Consider the following 21,859-nt stretch of genomic DNA (forward strand, 5'->3'; position numbering starts at 1 on the left):
CAGGGATGTCAAGATTCTTCTTCAAAATAAGTCCATTATACTTAACGTCCATGCAAATATTGGTTAACTCATATTTTCTAGCCAACACAATACCCCTTAGCCCTTCAGTGCTGTAGTGTTATATTTAAAATAAAAATTACAAGTGATCTTTATACTCTTAGTATACATCATAAAAATGGTCAGATTACCAGGTATTATTATTGCACAGCCTTTCATAACACAGCAATAAAAAAATACAGCAATATATGCTATTGCTACAGAGCCAACCTTGCTCTCAGGTTTGGGTTAAAGTCCTCCAAACTTTTTCTAATACCACAAGTTCCCTACAATAATCCTCCGATGACAACCCTTTGACAATTAACGGGTTCAGTGAATAAAAATTACATTTTAAACAAAGGCTACAATGAATAGATTTTTAATATCATAAATGTACTTAAATATAAATTAAAGAATGCCCCCAAACACGTCTCGGCAAAGCCCAAGCTCATAAACGTTATTAAAATGTAATTTGCCCACCGGACGTCCCACTATCTTCCTCCTCTGTCATCACTCCAAAGTTCCAGTGATTAAGCATATTCTATACAAAGCCTACCTTTATTTCAGAAATAAACACAAATATTTATGGAAAACTAAAATTTAACATGGCATTTATGGCTTTAGCATATTGCATACTTACTCATGACATTAAGAGTTTGAATATCCAGGAATTTCCTAACACATAGGAAATGCACAGTTGCCAAAATAGAAAGATTTATAAACATTTTAAACCATAACATTCAGGCATTCTAATTATATTAATTTTCCTCTATTATACACATAGTTTATATTTAATTAGAGGACTTAAGTGGTAAGAAAAATATATGCTAAATACAAAGAATACACAAAAATTAACATTATATAAAGGTGATATTTTAAAAAAAATTGGTGACATTTTTTTAGCCAAACATTGCATTGTTTCATGATTTCAATGTACAATATAATTTATTCACATAAATATATATGGCCACAAACATATCCATGTACTCAGATATGAAAGCAAACAGGACAAACAAATAAATAGTAGTTCATGACCAGGAAAACCCACATCACACAATATAGCAAGGAGAGATTTTCAAAGAAATGATATTTGTTATATATATCACAACATATAACTAATTTTATACATACTTTACTTCTTAAATCATCTTAAATGTACTAATATATAATAATATACTACGTTTTTTCAAAAAAGGAGTGATTTTATTTAAAAATTTGAAAAAAACATGTAAGATATTTTCTTACAAGTTTATGAATATGTTGAAATTCCAAATACAAAATCCAATTCATTTTAATAAATTTTCAGTATGTAACTGTTTTACTATAAAAGAATTTACAGATTAAGTCATTTGAACTATGGCATTTTTCCTTGCCTTCTAAACTTATGTCGTGTAATACGTTTTTCTCAAAGCACCCTATTCTCCTTTATAGCTGTATCACAATTGTAGTAACTTAATCATTAGTATAATTTTTAACTTGTGTATTTTTGCAGAATGTAAACTGTATGAGGGCAATTACTGCATCTATCTAATCTACTCCAATAACTCAGGGCCAAACACGATGCCTGGCATACAACAGGATAGCAACTGATATTCGTTAATAAAAGTTAGTTTAATTTATACATTGACAGATTTTAAAATATAGGTTTTTAGAGACATAACAGGAAATGAGTCGCATTAGCACTGTTACTATAGGCACACTTTAATGCCACGTAGCCCTTCAGCTCAATAGTGTTATATTTAAAATAAAAATTGCAAGTGTCCATTTTTATAATATTATCAAAAACTCCATTTTTCTAAAATTTTGAATGAAATTCTTGATGTACTTTCACTCTCACTCAATTATTAATCAAAAGTAATACTGCCGTAACCGGTTTGGCTCAGTGGATAGAGCATCGGCCTGTATTTATTTCTTAAATACAGGTCCCAGGTTGGATTCTGGTCAAGGGCATGTACCTTGGTTGTGGGCACATCCCTAGTAGAGAGTGTGCAGGAGGCAGCTGATTGATGTTTCTCTCTCATCAATGTTTCTAACGCTCTATACCTTCTCCCTTCCTTTCTGTAAAAAGTCAATAAAATATATTTTAAAAAAATAAATAAACGTAATACTGATTATTCAGTTGATTGTGTTTGCACTCTGCTTTTAATCCTGGTTCAATTTTGTGTCTTCTAGTAATCATATCTCTTCAGAGAGAGGAGAGGAAAATAAAGTCACTTTATTTCAACTCATTGGTAGAATTAATGATTTGAAAAGAATCTTTATCAAATTAATATATTATGCTATTATTCCTTGTTGTTGGCAATATTTTTAGCGTCAGAAGTTGTAAACAAATCATTACCAATATGTAGTTTAATACCTCAGCATTTGCAATGAAAAAGAAAGAATGGCCTATAGACACAATTTAAAGACTATATTGAGCTTACTATAGTACTTCTTAGGAAAGCAAATGTCTCTTCATGAAGATACTTTAATTTGAGTTAAAAGGACCAAATATATAATGATCATTAGTGCTTACATTTGTCACTTTTTTCCCAAGGAAGTAATCTTAATAATAAAATAGTCGTTCTTTTTAACTTTCTAAATAAATTTTAAATAAAGTGTCCACCACTCTAGTATAAATAGGCTCTACAAACTATCAAGCTCACACCAAAATGAGAGAAATGAGGAACAAGCACACACGAATTACAAAGCATGAAATGCAATGCTTATCCTCTCATGCTTTCCGCGGTTTTCCACATCCTGACAAACCTGGCTCTGATTGCTGTTTCTTTTGCGGCAATGGTATGTCATCATTTACTGTACCATTCACCTTTTCCTGTTGGTCTTCCCATGTAACTTCTACTATGAATAAAAAAGAATAATCAGAGCTTGTCAGAAACATTAGGTAATGTTCATAACGAGAACCTAAAAATACTTCAGGGATTTAAAAAAGTGATTTACCCCCTATATTCTCCAGTAAATTTTCAGTCATGTGTAGTTAATGTCTTAGATATACAAATGTGACATTTGAATTTTTTATAATAGATTTAAAAAAACCAAAGCACTAAAACTCACTCCCAATAAAATGAATGAGCTGAAGGTATGAAGAAAATGATTAAACTGATTTGACAAATACGTTTTTTCTTAGTTGATATTAATAATAATAATTTTAGAAATGAATATTTTGCTAAACACTGTTTTCTGTGATGAAATGAAATGTGTATATGAAATTAAAATGCACAAATTTTGTACATATCAAGAGAAATTAGATTTTAATATAGGACAAGATAAAATAGCTATTTTACTACCATATTTAGTACTTTCATTAAATGATAGAAAAATGTGCTATGGGATATGGTTTCAAACAAATTAGTAATAGTGTAGTATCATCGAATATGAGCCCCCTGGGCTTATTTAAGATTATTCAGAATTATTTGTAGTGTGGCCTAATATTTGTTCATTCAACAATATATACCCAGCACCTATAACAATCCAGGCATATCTAAGGCACTGGGGATACAAGAACAAACAAAAGAGACAAAAATCCATGCTCTCATACAGTCTATATTCTAATGGAGAAACAGATTATAAATCAGAAACACAAGTATGATATTCGATGGCTTGGCTATTGATAAGTACTAAGAAGACAAATGTGAAGTAGGTAAGAAGTAACAAAATGCTTAGGGTCTGATGAAAGTTTGAAGAGGGTGGTCATAGAAACCCCCACGAAGAAGGCACATTTTCATCAAGAACTTAAGGAAGTAAGGGAGCTGTATGTTGACTTGAGGAGAGGGCAACGCAGGCAGAAGAACAGCACTGGCAAATATCCTCAGGTGGGAACATGCTGGAATGTTCTAGAAAAGCATCCTGGACGTGAACGGGAGGCCTCCAGGGCTAACGCGGGGTGGGAAAGGGGGAAGTGGTAGCAGGGGGGATTAATGAACTGGCAGTGTGGGGAGTACAGATCATTGCAGGTCACGTATCAAAGGGGTCACTGGTCGCCACTTAACTTTCCTCTCGTAGCAGCATTCATGAACACTTAAGTGTATACTGGCCTATACTTTTGTTCGCGTTTCTAAATCTACACGGTAAGTCATGTAGACAGTTACTATCTACGTCCATTTTAATCTCTGGCCATAAATAGTGGAATCCTAACCTTTTATAATATTAAGCTAAAAAATATAACTAGGAAGATGAAATCACTGTCCCAAATGGAAAAATATGCTATATGGCAACATCAGATATAAGTCACTGTAGACACAGTGCTGTTTTTGATTACTTACACTGCTGGAACTGTCTGCAGTTAAGTACTGTATGAGAATTACCCACTCCTAGACTTTATTAATAGACATTTTATTAAATGCTATTAATAATTACACACTTTATACGAGTCCAACATCAATCAGCTACCGAAAGAAAACAAACCTCTTGCTTTGGGATCATTTTATAAAGTTACACCGGGGAATGTAGCTGACAGCCTAATTTTCTAATTAGTAAATAACTGATAAAGATGCAATACAGGGTGACCAAATAGTAACCAATCTGGATAAAGATGCTATATATCAATGAATGGCTAATAGAAGATAAATCTTAAAACCTTTAAAGAATATATAAATTTTCCGATGAATTCCAAGACTTTGGTACAGCCTCCTTTAGTTATAAGAACAAAGGACTCATATATTCCTTAATCAAAGTTAGCCTGTAGTAATACAAAAATAACAAGACTAATTTTCCCATTTTAGGGAAAACAATAAGCTCATCAACAATAAAGTATTGTTAAATCTGAATGATCTGCACTTTTAGTTTCCTGCCAAAAAACAATATGAAAGATTTTACAAGCACTACAGAGTTGTTCAAAGTGAAATTTTCTAAACTCCTACATGTTTGTTATTTTGAAAAGTTGTTTCTCCTTCCATCATTTGATAGTTTGTGAAGTTCCAGAAATAGAAGGCATGCTACCTGTTGAAATAAGATTGAGTATTAGAAGCAGAAACGGCTTGTTTTGAAATGGGTCAGCCGATCTGTAAATTGGCAGAAAGCATCTTCTGAAGTGTGAGGAAACATTTCTTAAGGCATAACATTTTTAATTTTCAGAGACTTTCTTTGAGTCATTTGTCTTATGTTGACAGAGTGAAATTAACAAGTATTTGTTGAAAGTATATGCCAGTGGGGAAAAAAGCCCCATAGCCATAAATTTATAGATACTAGCCATTACAACAAAGAAAGAAGACCAAGATCAAGGCTATCAATGATTGATAGGAGAGGTAATATATATTACTAGCCTGAGCCAGAAATGGTGAATTTTAGGAACATTTCTGCCTTTAATGAGGTTTATAATCTTAAGCAAGTTTCATAAAATCTCTGGCCACTAATCTGGTATATTTGAAGTGAGAAACTTGGTCTTAAAATTTTCTAAGGTTATTTCTGTGCTCAAATTACAGTTGCTCTTGCTTCTTATGATTCTAGACTGATTAGTAAGATTTTGTGGAAGAGGAACTCTACCAGAGATGATGAAATTAAGACACTTAGAATTTAGAAGATTTTCCATAAGTCCTAAATATGGCTATTATTAAACCCTATATCAGAACCCAAGTGTTTATTTTAAAACAGATTTAAAGTCATAAAAAGAACAGAATTGACTAGTGAATCATTTATTCATTTATCACCCCAAAAAACAATGTCAAGAGCTACCCATATGTAGCCCTCTTTGAATTTATGGGTCAGAGAATAAAAATAAAACATTGAATGTAATTAAAAGATGCCTAGTTTTACATCAGAAAAAATGTTCAAATTGTTTGAAAGTTGCTTTAGCTACATTAAACGAAATAGCAAAAATATCACTCACTGATCATGTGTTTTTTTATGAAAAGACTATTGTGGTAATTTTAAAACTAAAAGTCTTCTTAATGTTAGGTAATAAAGATCTAATAATTAAAACTTAAGTACAAAGTGCTAGCTCATGACAGTGTGTATTTACTACCTGAGGATAAAAAGTAAAAATCGGAGATATATAATGCAATTTAATTGGTATGATTACCTTGAATAAATATATATCAAATGCCTCAGATGCAAACGATGAATCCATTCAAGTACAGAAAGAAATTTATTCTAAAGGATACATTCTTTTACTAATACTTTTATTACTTTACAAATGCAGTAGTAAATATTCAGTTGTGAATTTAATTTGTAGATGGAAAGCTTGAAGATTGATTTGATACATATTAGATAATTTGAAGAACAATTTTACTCATTATGACAACTCTGACGTGAGCTTTTTAAGTGATATTTTAAAAGCCCACATTTCTACAAAATAACTATATACCTGGCTAGTCTTCATTACATCATGTAGCCAACACTATGACTTAAATAGTACAAATTCCTATATTAGCAAGATTATATTTATATAACACCATATGTTTCAATGTGTTTTCACATACAACCTCATATCTGATCCTATAAAACAGAAAGGACCTTCTATTAGGTGGTATGTACAGGTAAGAAGACAGAGCTGATTAATAAGGATAAGAGCTGAATAGCCATCCTAGTTTACAAACAATTTCAAAGGCATTACCTCATTTGATTCTCAAAGAAGCATATGAAAATGAAAGAAATATGCTAAGATTACCTCTTCTCAGATTAACTAACTTGGAATAAGGGGCTAGAGTCAGGCAGTTGGTATATTGTAAAGGCAGACCTTGTGTCAAGGTTCTAAACCTGTGATTTCTCTAGTACCATCTCACTTTCCTGTTGTTATTTTCAACAACAAACAGAAGATGGCTTTAGAATTGTATTTGGGAAGTCGACAATGAAATGGCTTGAACAATGGCTAACCTTTACTGGAAGAAATGAGGAAGGGGGTTCTTTCCCAAGTCAATTAGTCTATTTAGATTTTAGAAGTATACAAGAAATAAAATGAGCAGAAGGAGAAGAAAAGTAAAATGAGGATCTGCAAATCCTACCACCCTAAATGGTATCCAACTCCTAGAATGCCTACAGAAGCAAGCACCATTACTAAGACCATCAAAATTATCACTTTCGGTTCCTTTGTAAACCAGTTTTCCCCCTTTTTTCACCCTTCCTTCCTCTCTTCCTTTCTTTCTTATATATAAGGTTCTCTATATTTGGAATAATGTAGGCAACTGTACATTAAGGCTGAACGGGACAAAATATTTCCCTTTAGTCTCATTATGCATCTTTAGGCACATGACTTTTTAATAGGCAACTTGGTAGGGTTTAGTCTATAATCCCAACAGTGTTCAACCACTAACAGCAAATTAGGAGGTTGTATCTGTTAAGTTTCTAAAACCAACCAACCAAACAACAACAACATAAACCATAGGCTGGAAACAAAACTATTAGAGACTTTTGACATTCTTAGCCACATATCCAAAAACACTTAGTTGTGTTAAAGTCCTTAGGGAATATTTTACTTACAGAAGAAGGAACTGAGGTCCACAGAATGAAAGCCTTGCCAGAGGCCATAAACTTCCCAGTAGAATTGAGCTCATGACCCAAGTATTGACTTCAATGTCATTCTCTAGATACTATGAAACTGGAAAAGTCCTACTGATGTAAACAGTTCTCTGACTGAGAGAAAATTATTCTAAATAGTTTCATACTGATTTTCACACACATATTGAAACATGTACAATTAACTGTATTAGAACATTATGCAGTATCTTATATTGCCATTCAATTCCTTTCCCCCTTGGAATTGTTTCTTATGCAAGTTACTTGATCCAGAGTACTAATTTCCCAGACACTACTAAACAACATGTATTGAATAACTGGTTCAGAGTGATGATCACAATCAGGCTTAATCTGACTGTAAATCTAAAGTTTTCAAATTTATAGCAAGACATCACTAAGAAATAATAGTAATGACACTAACACATATATAGTACTTATTATGTGACAAGTATTGTTCTAAGCAATTTAAATATACCAACATTTTTTAAAAAGTAAACTTACAGCATATCTGCACAGCAAGCAATGTTATTTAGAGTGAACCTGGGGTTAGTTCAAGGCAGAGTCTGCCATTACCATCCCTCCACGGTACCCAGTGTTCTACCACATTTTTTAGTATCCCTCCCCCCACATCCAGCTTTCTCCACTCACAGGCTCTCACTTGCCTCCCATGAAAAGGTGTATGTGCTAACAGCTCTGGTCAGTCCCCTCAGAAACATTCACATTTCAGTGTTTGGAAAGCTTAAAGCTTTATATTATTAAAATAATTAATCCACCAGAGATTAGCAGAATATAAAGTCATGTAACAAATAGTGGGATATATATTTTGGGCTGGAAATCTACCCAGACCCTCCGGAAAACTTACCTGTTTTTTATAAAGTTGGCTCTGAATATATATCACAGTCTTAAGGTACTTTAGGTAAGTGACATGCTATAGGTTTTACCAGCTATTTTCATTATGTTATTACTCCCCCAAAGCAGGGAATATATCTGATTCATCATTGCATCCTCAATTGCAACCTAGTACAATACATTGAAATCAGCAGATAATGGCTGAACTGAACTAAACCATTGGCTAACAACTAAAAATAAATGGTTGGAACCCATGCAAGGGGAATGCCATTTATTTGAAAAGACATGCATGTTTAATGTTTAATGCATGTTTAACATTAACAAGTCCTGAGATTGGGTGTCAAGAGTAGAGATCTGCTACTATGTGGGTAAGAGGAAGTTAGGCTCTAGAATTCTGCTCTTTATCAGTAACGGAAAGCCGTGTTATTAAAAGATTTATAAGGGTCCTTCCAAGCTAAAAGTCTTGACTCTGAATCTAGGGGTTAGACCACAGAACACTGTGCCCTGGTAAACTACAGGCAGATGGCTCAGGGCTAAATGACTCCACATAGTGAACTGACATCTCAATGTAGAAGACAAAGACTGGACACAGTTTCCTTCAAGTATTCAGTTCTCCTGATTGCTCCCCTCAACTCTCAATTTTTATTTTTCTTCCTTTTACAGCCAAACTTGCACTGTCTCCATTTCTCTCCACCATTTTTTTTTAAATAAATTTTTATGTATTTATTCATTTTAGAGAGAGAGGGAGAGAAACATTTATTTTCTTGTTCCACTTATTCATGCATTTATTGGTTGATTCTTGTATGTGCCCTGACCGGGGATCGAGGACTGAACTGAGAGGATGGTGTTAAATCCACCATTGAGATGATGCCCTGACCAACTGAGCTACTGGCCAGGGTCTCTCCACTTCTTTTAAATCCCTCTAATCGCTTTTACCTCCTCTGACTCCACCAAAACTGCTCTTAGTGCAGGTTACCACGGTGACTTCCTACTAGTGATCATTCACATTACTGATGATTCTCTCCTGCTGCAAGGACTTTCTTTACTTGGTTTTGCTCCTGTCTCTCTCTCTCTCTCTTTGCATTTTAAATCAGAAGAGGATGGTGTTCAGTCCACCTCTCTATCCAGTGCTTGGACATGATTATAACTGCAATTTACAGTTACTTTTTACTCTGAATATACAGTAGAGGTAGGAACATAGTAACATCCCTTTACACTCTGGAGTCTTACTCAGGAACTCTCGGTGAGGTTTAAAATAAACAGTAAATTTATCTCTTCCAAAAGAAAACAGCGAGAGGATATATTAGATACCTTAATTATCGGTAGATAATCAAAAGGTTATACTAAATAAAAATGAAAGCATATATAAATATAGAGTTCTCATCTTTCAAACTTTTATTCATTACCTCCTTTCTAGGTCCAACTATTTCACAAGGAAGATTGGTCTACATGAACAACCGTGATGTTTTGCAGTGGAGAGAATTTTTATATAAATCATAAAAAATAAATTAATAACGACTGTGTGACTGAGGCCCCAATAATCACTGTCAGTAGAACCTTTACTTGCAAGATCAAACGAAGCAATAAGACAGCAGAATAGTCTCTAGAGGTCAGAGATTTAATAGCATTCAGGGCCAACTAGACGTAAAAAAAAGAAAAGAAAAGAAAAAAAAAGCCCTGTTGAGAGTACCTCATCAGCTAAATTCATTAACTTAGTGTCTTCAGGTTTTTGGTTTTTTTCTTGTTAATCTTCACCCGAGGATATTTTTCCATTAATTTTTAGAGAGAGTGGAAGGGAAGGGGAGAGACAGAGAGAGAGAGAGAGAAACATCGATATAAGAGAGACACATTGATTGGCTGCCTCCCCCATGCCAGGCCGGGGATCAAACCTGCAACTGAGGTATGGGCTCTGGACCAGGATCGAACCCAGGACCCTTCAGTCTGCAGGCCGATACTCTGTCCACTGAGCCAAATGGGCCAGGACAATGACTTCATTTGAAGCAGAGAATAGACTGATACATTTGAATGCACTTAAAATATAAAATGGCATTAAATGTTCTTACAGTTTGTTATACCCTAATAATTGAACATTTAAGAATATATATTTACTCTTTCAGATCGCTGACATATATTTAAGTACATCCAAACATATCCTTTCACAGATGGAAAGTGAAAATCATAGTCAAGAAATAGATAAAAGTGACAAATATGTAAATATACATTGAGAGCTCATTTAATTTTTTGTTTTAAAGAGAATATTCATATTTTATAATGCTTGATTTGATTTTACTTCTTTTGTTATATTATTCTTGCCTTTTTATATCATAGCAGTTTTAAGAATTTTATACATGAAGTGCTAATGGATAATTAACATTCCACAATAAGAAAAATGATTGTATTTTAGTGCTAATTAGATTTCACATGTAACATTATAGACATTTTTTATAAAAGATGAAAATCGGGAAGAAAAAATATATTCAAGACTGAAGGACATTTCAACTACATTACTAAAGGATAAAACTATTCATTTCTTGATCTGGCCAAATAACAAGGGTAAACTGTTATAATACAGAGAAATTTTAGATGTTGATTTTTTAAGTAAATATTTTAAATGCTAACATTCTAAATCAATGTGTGTAGTTATATTTTTTTATCAATCACTACAAAACATAAACAGTCCCGTTTTTGAGAAAACTTGGTTGGGGTAGTTTCAGAATTAAGTCATCAATAGTTATAGGAAAACTAAGTCTAAGTATTAAAATCAATCATCTTTTCTACTCGCCTATACAACATATTAATTTGTGTGTATAGAACTGTGAAGTATCTACAAATGTTATAAATATTTGTGACACTTGCCTTTTTTCCCATTATTAGGTGGACTTGGTGTTTCTCCCTCATTGTCTTTGTAACATTGAAAACAGACAAGAGTGATTAATATTAATGTCATGAATGACCCAAACAGAAATCAAGCACACCACAAAAGATGACATCACGTAAAGTTCATTTCCTTATCTACTTTACAATTCTGCTTTGAAATATTTTTAAAGTCATTTAATTTAAAAAAAAATTCTGAATTTAAAAAAAAATCTATGTTCTGTTTTTCTAAATACATAACATTATTACTATTTTCCTTAGAATCTTATTCCTTAACATTATCATCAAAGCAAAACTTCTGATTTTAATGCCATATATTTCAATAGAAATGAATTTTACTGAAATCCAATAATAAGGTAAGTATTTTAAGACAAATTTCACATTCAGAAATATATTGTAAAACAGCAGACATTAAATACTGGATAACTTAAGTTGGCACTAATAGTTGTATTTATGCTTTTTTAATTTAGAAGAGCATATTCATGCACATCACAAGTCAATGCTGAATGTTTACTATGTAGAAAGGCACAATCCACTTCATATGACACTTGCCTTTTTCCCCATTGTTAGGTGGGCTTGGAGTTTCTCCCTCATTGTCTTTGTAACATTGAAAACAGACAAGAGCGATTACTTCTTAATGTCATTAACAACCCAAATAAAAGTGAAGCACACCACAAAAGATGACATCACACACTAGGAAGCAAATCCATGCACTAAACAGGACACCTCACTGATGAACACAAGAGTAAAGCATGTCCTTCCTATCCTATAAGAAAAGTAATAAAAATACAGATAAAATATGGAATAATGAGTCATGTTATAAAGTCAGGAGGATTATAGCTATGGTTTTATGCTAATTTAAGAATTGGTGTAATTCACTAACTTAATTTTCAAATGAACTAGTAGTTTATTATATATAGGAATGAGCAATATGAAAACATTAACTGCAAAGCTAAATTAAAATAAAGGTCATTCTTACAGTATTCATACGAATGTTATCCCTATAGCATTTCAGGAAAATGAAAGAGGTGTGACTTTCTAGCAGTCCGTATACTAGAAATTCGTAACAGAGATAGTTATGCATTTCCATAACCATGCATCTAAACTTGCCTTTGCTTTCATTATCAGAAGTACTCTGCTGATTTTTCTCATCTGTACGACATTAAAAACAGTTATGATTAATTAGCAACTGCAGCTTACGAAGTCTTCTGTCTTAAACTACACACACCGTTAAAAAATGTATCCATGAGAATATGTTGCATGCACAACTTACATAATGGCACTGCTTGCACAGTGTTAAAGGACAGAATAAAAGAAACATAAAATACCCTCTACTATCCATGAATAAAAAATGATGATGAGTAAAAAATGATAAAATTAGATCTAAAGATATTCTGCATTGTTCAAAGAAATTAGAAATAAGTTTTTTTTAAACAATTCTTAGGTATGATTAGGATTCAACTCTTTGAGTTTCAAATTAAAATAGTAAATATTAGATAAAAGAAGTATATAAAAGTATTTACTGATTATATGATATTTTAAGTTTTATCATTTCAGAAAAATTCTGACAAAGTGGAAAAATTATGATATCTAAGTATAACAGGGACTTAAAAAAAACAAAATGAAGTTCTCTCCATAACCATGGAGAAGGAGGACTCTTAGGAAAGAGATTATAATGATCAATAAACATTAAAGCAATATTGAGCTGAGATGAAGAAAAGGTACCTACAGTTAATTTTAATTATTTTAGAGGGGAAATTTTATGGATAAAATTATGATAGTCTCTAAAACTTTTAATAATTAAAACGTGGAGTCTGTATTCTACCCTACATTCACTTGTAATTTGCCTCCACAAAATCAAAATTCTTCAAAGAGGAGGCGAAGACTTCAATGTACCTCTGCTCAGTGTAAACACAAGGTAAAATGTAGCATTTCAGTAGGTACTCAATTGACATTTTTGAATAAATAAATGAACTGAATGTAAAGCTGGGGTAAAAGATAAGTGCAAATCATGGTCAGAAGCACGGCCTATAATTTTAGTTTGATTAAACATTAGGATAATGTTCAAATGGGTGAATTAAGTATTCAGTTAAATTACCTAGATAGCTTATATAATATCTCTCCATTTAAAATTAGGTAATTTACTTTAAAATTAGTACTGGGAAACAGTCTGTTCTTTCTTGTACACTTATGAATTTAGAAATGCAAAGTGAGACTTCTAAAACACCCAGTCATTTAGTTAGACACACAGACAGACCTGCCTTGACCTCGACTCCCTGCTCCTCTCCCCCCTGCTCTTCCTCTTGCCCAGTTTCTTCATTAACTTCTGCTTTTGTAAAAGTAAAAAAAAAAAAGACCAGATATATATATTTGTTACTCTTAAGTGAAACAAAACATTTCAAATTATTCATGATATATTAGTGATTATTAAAAGACTAAGATTATTTTAAACAAGTTTCTGACATGTTATGTAAGCAAATAAGTATACCTGTAATAAATGATCAATCTCCTTTTATAATCACTTTGATTTGTAAAAGAGAAATTGTGGCCCCTAAAATATTAGCAATGGTGATAACTATGTAAAAATTTGTCTATTGACTTGAAGCATTCTTATAAAAATAAAATTATATAACTTTTCTTCTAGAGAAAAAATATGAGATTATAAACTCTTATTTTTACAAAATGCCACTATATCAAAGTTAGGGGAAAGTAAAAATATATTAGTAATGCCTTACAGTTGTTTATTACACTGTACTTTCATTATATTGTTTCTATTTTTTCTGGTTCTCAGACAAAGGGATGATTAATGCTATACCACCATCAAGATGAATATATATATGGTTTTAAATTAATTTCATTAATAGACTGAAATATCACAACCAAAATAAAAAAAATTAAATTAAGACTTGCTAATTCTTTAGGCGCTGAACAGGATTACAAAATAAAAATGTCATTACTTTTATTCCAAAAGAATGCAATTAAATGATAACTTCTTATAACTTTTTAGAGAGAATCCAAACATAATTTGATTTAGACTATCAGTTGATACTCTATTTTCAGTTATGTCCCTTTTACTTCAGTTAGGAGTCGAAGATCTAAAGAGATATATATCTCCTTTAAAGCTAACGAAAATCACACAATCATGTATCTACTGGTCTTTATATCAACATTTATAAAAACACTGTTAAAACCATTCATACTTTTAAGCAAAATAAACCACACAAAAACCCATTTATTTGAAACTGGAAAGAATAAGGGAGGCTTTGGCTTTCCTCTCTTATTTATAAAAATGGAAAAGCCACAATCAGGGACATTAAAGGAAAACTGTGGTTTTAAAAAATGATATAGGGCAGAAAGCAGATAATAAATAGAATGTTTGCTGAGAAGCCCATTAGAAATTTCCTATGCCCTGACCAGGTAGCTCAGTTGGTTAGGGCATCATTCCAGTACGTCAAGGGGGTGGGTTCGATCCCCAGTCAGGGCACATATAAGAATCAACCAATGAACGCATGGAAGTGGAACAGCAAAGCACTCTTCCCTGTTTATTTCCTTCCTTCCTTCCTTTCTTCCTTCCCTCCTTTCCTCCCTCTTTCCTTCCTTTCTTCCCTTTTCTTCTTCTCTCTCTAAAATCAATAAATAAATTAAAAAATTTTTTTTAAACTTCCTCAATCCTGATTTGCAGTATCAGCTCCATGTCAGTTTTCTGGTATACTGTATTTATTATTAAAAAGAATGTAGCTATTCATATTTTAATATTTGATTGCTATAAAATATATTAAATTTACAAAAAAAGTCACATGAACTATGTTTCTGGCTTCATATGTCATCAAATAGCATCAAAATTCTATCTTGGAATGACCAAAATTCTATACATATTATAGAACTTTCCTTGTGGAAAGTACTTTTAAAACGATATACCCCATTCTTATGCAAATAATTGAGAAGTATAGAAATGCTGCTGAAATCTTTTATCAGGCTGCATAACAGACCATTTAGTCACAAAAGCAGTGAGTTGTTAAAAATTATGGCACAAAGCAAACACAAATAAACACAAAATGAAAGCTGATAAGTCATCCAACTACAACAAGAACAAGTCATATAGGGCAATAAAAGTATTGCTGCCCAAAGGCAATGCAGTTGAGAATTTGTTACAAGTAGGTTATGGAATCTGAATCTGAATATAAGTATGTAGAGAATAACAAGATTATTGTAATGGTGCGTTATACACTATTTCAAGTAGTTGTTCAGTAAGTTGTTCAGTTTTTATATAAACATTTCATGCATTCATTCAACAAATATTGATTGAGGGACTACAATGTGCCAGGCATTATTCTATGTGCTGGAGATGATTCAGTAAATAAAACCATTAATTCTTTAAAGTTACAAAGTCATTTTCAGAATTGTATAATTAGCAGAGAAATGTTTGATTGTCCTAGTAAATGCATGACACGTCATTTATCATGACTCACTATATTCTCTTGAGTCATAATGTACTGTGACAATAAACCTGCAGATATTTAACTTGGCTATCCTGTAAACAGTCTTCCTACAACATGAAAAATGATGGAAGAAATGCAAACCACAAACATTATCTAATTCAACAAAGTCCTCTTCTAGAAAGCCAAATTTAATAATTATAAGATCACCATCAATACAGAATGAAATGAGGATGAGAACTACAACTAGACTAGGTGTACATCCTCAATGACATAAACACAGGCTGCAATTGATACCTTTGGTTGAAGTCTTGCACAAAACAGAATTCTGCTTAAAAGGCAAATTACATTTTTTAAAAAGAGGAAATTTTATCTTGCCGTTTAAACGAAGTTAAACTCTTTGCAGTCTTCCTTGACTGGATCAAAAAATTTAACTCCTGGTCATCATTTCTACATAAAATCCAAATACTTTACCAGAAATCACGTAACAAGGTAATTTTACATAAAGGTCTATACAACGGAAGGACATCAATTGCAGTTGGGTTTATTTTTTGCTTACAAAGCCCCCCAGAAAGGCTGTCAGCACAAAACAAACCCTCCTTTATGTACAGACCTTCACAAGGTTCTATCTCCTTGACTCCATTGTCTAGGAAAAACAAAATAAAAAACAAAACAAAGAAGGGAACCAAAGCACAGGGGTTAAAAACAACAGAAATTTCCAGAGGTACAGAATGTATCATCAATTAAAGAAAAGGAAAATGGTGACTTAATTTTTTTTTTTTTTGTACAGTGCATCCAGTTACCATATAAAGGGACCATTTAAAAAATAACAATAGAAATTATTATATTCTATCTTTCCCATGCTTTTAGAGGTCCTTTAACCAAGAATTTATAGATGGGGGGTGGGGGGTATGTTTACCTGTGTGTGAGCAAGTAATGCCTCTTAGGCAAAAATTTGAAAGTATTAAAAAATACGTGTTAAAAATATCAGTACAACATGCATCTGTCTTTGCATATTCATGATTACCTTTTTCTGGTACTCCAGTTTTGAGAAGGATCACCATTGTTGTGCATCAGCTAACCAGTCCTTTGCAGTATGTGAAAATTGATTTGGCTAGTTACTAATAAACTTTATGTAACTATCAACAATTACATAAACTTAGCTGTAGCAAAGCTATATCATCTAACTGCTTGTTAAGCAAGAGCATTACATTTACTTCTTAAAATGCATTAATTCAAATTTGTAAAATGCGCCAGAGCGGTAATAGGTTATTTTATCTGCCAATAGTACACATTTTAAATGAAAAATACGTAATATGTAATTACTAGCAAATGCAGCTAAGGCATTCAATTAACCAAAGAAGAAAACTAAGGAAGGCAGAACAAAAAGAATCTTGATTCACCTTAGCTTCCATGTGCATTTCCTACATGACACAATTAGAAATAAAACTTACTTCTCTCCAGGGTTCCCTTTGGTGGAAGTTGTGGAAGTTGCCGGACCCTTCGTCCCGCCACTGGGGTGCTTGATGGGCTGGTATGGACAGACCCAGTGCGAGGATGAGACCTACGAAATACACATTAATGTTCACTTTCAATATAATGAGTTAAATACTTTTAATACATTTGCTTCACATGATAGCTGTATAAATGCAATTTAAAAAGAGGTTTAGCTGCTGATAAAAGGTTAGGAAAGTAAGACACAATATGGATATTTGAATGATTATCTGAACAGCCAAAGATGTTTAAACTTTTGTGTTATATGCGTACATACACAGATACATGCACGGAGAATCCTACAGTAAAAGCCATGGGATTATTCATGTAAATTCATACAAAAGTAAGAGGAGAATTCTGCAGCTCAAAAAAATAAAAGGTAATGTCGGACATTTCTTTCTACCAGATTTCAAACTCTTCACTCTAACCTTGATCCAAAGAGCTTGTTACTCAGGCTTATAATAGATAACACTTCATTAGAAAATATCTGATGAAACGACAAATAAAACCCTGCACAATTCAACATTCAGCTAAAGAAGGTGATGGGTAATACATGATATTAGTATTGATAGAAAGAAACTAAAAAATCTAGTTTTGTCACTACGATGACTATTCCAACAGTGATGTCTAATGAAGACAAACAATTTCTCATTGTGTAGGAGAACATGGCAGTCATGAGGTGCGTTATGTGGGGATTTACCCAGGACTACTGATAAATGAGAAATCACAAAACAAATGCAGTCAGGACAGTTAAACGTTTTACAATGGTAGCCACACACTATTATATCCGCTGAATATAAATAGTGTGCTTACACTGAAAAGGTTAGTATTGACTGTTATTAGTGATCAGCCAAGGATGATAGAAGAGACCAGTTAGCTGCTGGGAAAATAAAATGGTGTGCTGGTGGGGCAAAGGGGGAGTTAGTCTGATGGATTGATCTTTCACCTCGATAAGGCAGGTGAAGGAGGGGCAGATCTTCCGGTCATTAATGAAGGCATCGACCTCATGAGGTTTGTGTCGGGTCGCTCAGTGGATCTGGAGCGGGCGGTGGTCCGCTCTAGGACGGGCCGCTGTTCTGTTGATCTGGATCTGTGATAGGGCTGTCTATCTGCTGCTTCACAATCCCTGAAACGTTAGTCAAAAAGCAGCTCAGTCGATCTTTAGTGCCTTTCTGCTATTTGGTTATGATGCATCAAATTGATTTTGAAAAAAAAAAAGTAATTGTTTAAAATCACTGCGTATGTAAGAAAAAAAAATTCTCTTCCCCAACATATTCTGAGCCAATTCTCACTAAACTTTTTAAGATTTCCGAAGGAACCCAAATCTGCCTTAAAGAGCAATTCCCAGTGAAGATAAAGAGGAGTCGGTCAGTTATGTTCAAAGACAAACAAAACTGCCTGCTTTGCGAAGTGAATTCCCTTTGGAATATGTGAAATATGGAAAGTATTCTACTTTAAAAGAATTCAATAAATTTTTCTAACATTTTCAAAAGAGTGGGGGAAAACCATATAAGCACTATTCTCAGTAAACCCCTAAGGCTGTTTATTACACCAAATAAGATATGAAAATATTTTCAACACAATCACTGTGTACTGATACACCTGAACATTCAAATAGAAGGATCCAGATGTTCTGAGAAAACAGAGCTACTTTGCAGTCTGTAGCCATATTTAACCACGGTCTATAAGAAAAACCACTGGATAGAAAACTGGTGAATCAGTCAATCTCTGTCATCTATCTCAGTGCGATTCAGTGATGCCAACCCATACAATTCAGAATGGGTATGAACTGACTGAAATAATAATGGCTCTGAAACCATGTGATCACTTTGACCACAAATAAATCAACATCAAGTCCTGATCCTGGCTGACAGGAATCTACCATTGTTGATTTCTATTTTTAGCCCTGGACTCTATCATAATGCTTTTATATCTAACATGTGGCCAATGAACGTTTTCTAATGCAAACCCCATTTTCAGTGAGCCAACCCTAAAAATACTAACTTTGACTCTAGGACTCTAAATAATACATAATCTAAAATACACTGCAAATCAAACTATTACCGCCCCATCTAGTTGTAACCACAGAAATGGTAATGCTTATATATTGTAAACTAGAAGCCCGATGCACGAAGATTCGTGCAAGAATGGGCGTTCCTTCCCCTGGCTGCCGGCACTGCCTTCGCTCTGGCCGGAGCTGCCTTCCTGCCTTCCCATGCTGCTCGGAGGCCCTGAGAGGGTGGAGTGGTGCAGAACGCCTGTGTCATTACCATGGCGACGACGCAAGCGTCCTGTCCCCCGACCACTGGGCACCTGCGTACGCAAATTAACCCACCAGCTTTGTTGGGTTAATTTGCATACTCACTCCTGATTGGCTGGTGGGTGGCACAAAGGTGCAGTCAATCTGCATCTTTCTCTTTTATTAGTGTAGATGGTAAAGCAAGAATTAGTCTTCCTCATGACCAATGTATCAAGTATGTCCACTTTACCTATAAATTCTCTCAGTCTTATTTTTTGTAAAGAAATGCAAACAATTTAAAATTAAATAAGAACACAATTTCCCATATGTAATTAATTATATGGCATACAATTTCAGATCAATAGATTAAATAACATTGTAGGAAGTGAATACTGGGTTTATTCTACAATGAATCTTATCATTATCTGACACTTTTATTCAAGGGTAATAAATAAGTCAAATAGTTTTTAAATATTTTGAGGTCCATGTACCATAATATGATGTATTTCCTAGATATTTTTATATGTGTATCCAGAAAATGCCAAAAAGCTGAGAATAAATACATATACAATATTCAATTATTTGTCAAAAAGAGGGAAAAAGGCAACAGGGTAGTTTAAAAACTCACAATTCTATTTTTATTCTTAAAAAATAACTATTTTAGAGAAAACACTTCTTTTAGAAATTAATATGCTCAATAATTTGTTAGATTATTGGTGTACATACCTATGAATATATTTATCACAATAACCAGAATCAAAGGGATATACATTCTTAAGATTCCTTAAAAACCTATTTTTAGACAGTATCAATATTTATATTATTTTCACATTTCCTAGGTTAATAATTGAACTATCTCATTCTAAAACATACAGTAACAAAACTTAGTGGACTATCTATGACTACCCAAACAGAAATTCAGGCTATTTAATTTATTTATACAAAATTTGATTTATTCTGATTCTATCAAGCAATTTTTCCAAGGGAAAAGTGAAATGTTAAGATATACACACCTTCACTTCTTTGACACTCTATTTTTAATAACTGGAATATATCATTGTGAGTGAAATCCAGGGAATCATTTGAATTGTGTTGCTATGTTCTTTGTCCTTTAAATGGTTCTGCTTTTGGTCACTCCTTAGGAAATATCCCTCAAAAACATATCTTTTTAGTGAAAAAGTGGTTTGAAGACTATAATCAGTTTTAAATTTTACTTACATTGTCTCTTCATTTCATAAATAATATAAATTATATGATTTCCATTGTGTGAAATGGAAACTCTGTTAAAAAGTAAAACATGAAAAGAACCACAGATGGAGGCAGAGATTCCTGAAGTGCTCCCCCACAGTCAGTGGAATGGAAAGCTGCCATATTTTAAATTCTGATTACACAACAGAAGGTCAAGGTAACTTCTGCTCCCACGACAGGTCTTACTAGATAAGAACGAAGAGCATCGAAAGCAGCCAAGCCTACGCCTCATGAAACGCCCAGTCTCATAGCAGGGTTTTCAGGTGATTGAAATTTAAAGCTTGACAACCTACACTTAGTCAATTTTCATTTTAAGATAACATAAATAATTAATTCTGAATACAGAGTAGCAACTGAGATGTGGGAAATAATGGAAAACCATTTACAATGCATAAAACGTTTTAGTGCCTATTGGGGTTTCTTAACTTGGGGTCTGTATTTCAATGGAAGTAATTTCCTTTGCAACCCTACTTGTGTACTTTATTTTACTTTAGGCATTTTATATATTTTTATTTTTATTGATTTTAAGGAAGGGAGAGGGAGAGAGAGACAGAAACATCAATGATGAGAGAGAATCACTGACCGACTCTCTCCTGCACATCCCCTACTAGGGATTGAGCCGGCAACCTGGCCATGTGTCCTTGACCAGAATCGAACTGGGACCTTTCAGTCCACAGGCTGATGCTCTATCCACTGAGCCAAACCGGCTAGGGCTTTCTTTATGCATTTTAAAACATTATTCAAAAAAAGGTGGCCATAGGTTTTACAAGATTGCCAAAGGTTTAGAACCACTCACATAAAAATTTAAATCTTTCTTAGGTAAATAATTGGTTATCTTTCAGAAAGTGATTTAATATATGTCATGGTTCTATCCTTTAAATAAATTGGTTATATTTTCTAATATATGTTTTAAATAGTTCACTTTTTATACATGTCATTTACCTGTATAGATTGCTGCTCTGCCCTATGAGTGGCTGGTATTCCAAAATGCACACATTTGGAGAGGACACAGCTGAATAGCCCTCTGCACACAGAGCTAACTCACACTGACTGTGTTGTAACAAGAGCCAGTAACTGTTACACCAGCTTTGAAAGCATATACTGGCACACGATGCTATTGAGATCAGGATTTCTAAAGAAAAAATAATTTTATAATCATCCAGTGAAACTGCCATTTTCAGTCATTTTTCCTCTCAGTATAGTTGCTCTTAAAAGATTAAAAAAAAAAATTCCA

The 21,859-nt window shown here is 33.3% G+C and overlaps 1 protein-coding gene across 18 annotated transcripts in view; it reads right to left on the reverse strand.

Annotated features, from left to right (window-relative positions):
• RIMS2 (regulating synaptic membrane exocytosis 2) overlaps positions 1–21,859 on the reverse strand; it is a 296,933-nt gene that overhangs the window by 138,605 nt on the left and 136,469 nt on the right. For 9 of the 18 annotated variants that reach the window (XM_015561714.1, XM_015561716.1, XM_015561723.1 and 6 more), the window contains 3 exons: positions 18,085–18,264; positions 17,099–17,208; positions 16,258–16,290 (listed from right to left, as the gene is read on the reverse strand). In XM_015561714.1, the coding sequence (XP_015417200.1) occupies positions 16,258–16,290; positions 17,099–17,208; positions 18,085–18,264 (323 nt within the window). Of the gene's footprint in view, positions 1–2,784; positions 2,960–16,257; positions 16,291–17,098; positions 17,209–18,084; positions 18,265–21,859 lie in introns of those variants that run through there. The other 9 variants (XM_015561724.1, XM_015561722.1, XM_015561715.1 and 6 more) reach the window with 3 other exon arrangements.

This window comes from Myotis davidii, unplaced genomic scaffold, assembly GCF_000327345.1.
Source record: "Myotis davidii unplaced genomic scaffold, ASM32734v1 scaffold497, whole genome shotgun sequence".
Taxonomy (NCBI): domain Eukaryota; kingdom Metazoa; phylum Chordata; class Mammalia; order Chiroptera; family Vespertilionidae; genus Myotis; species Myotis davidii.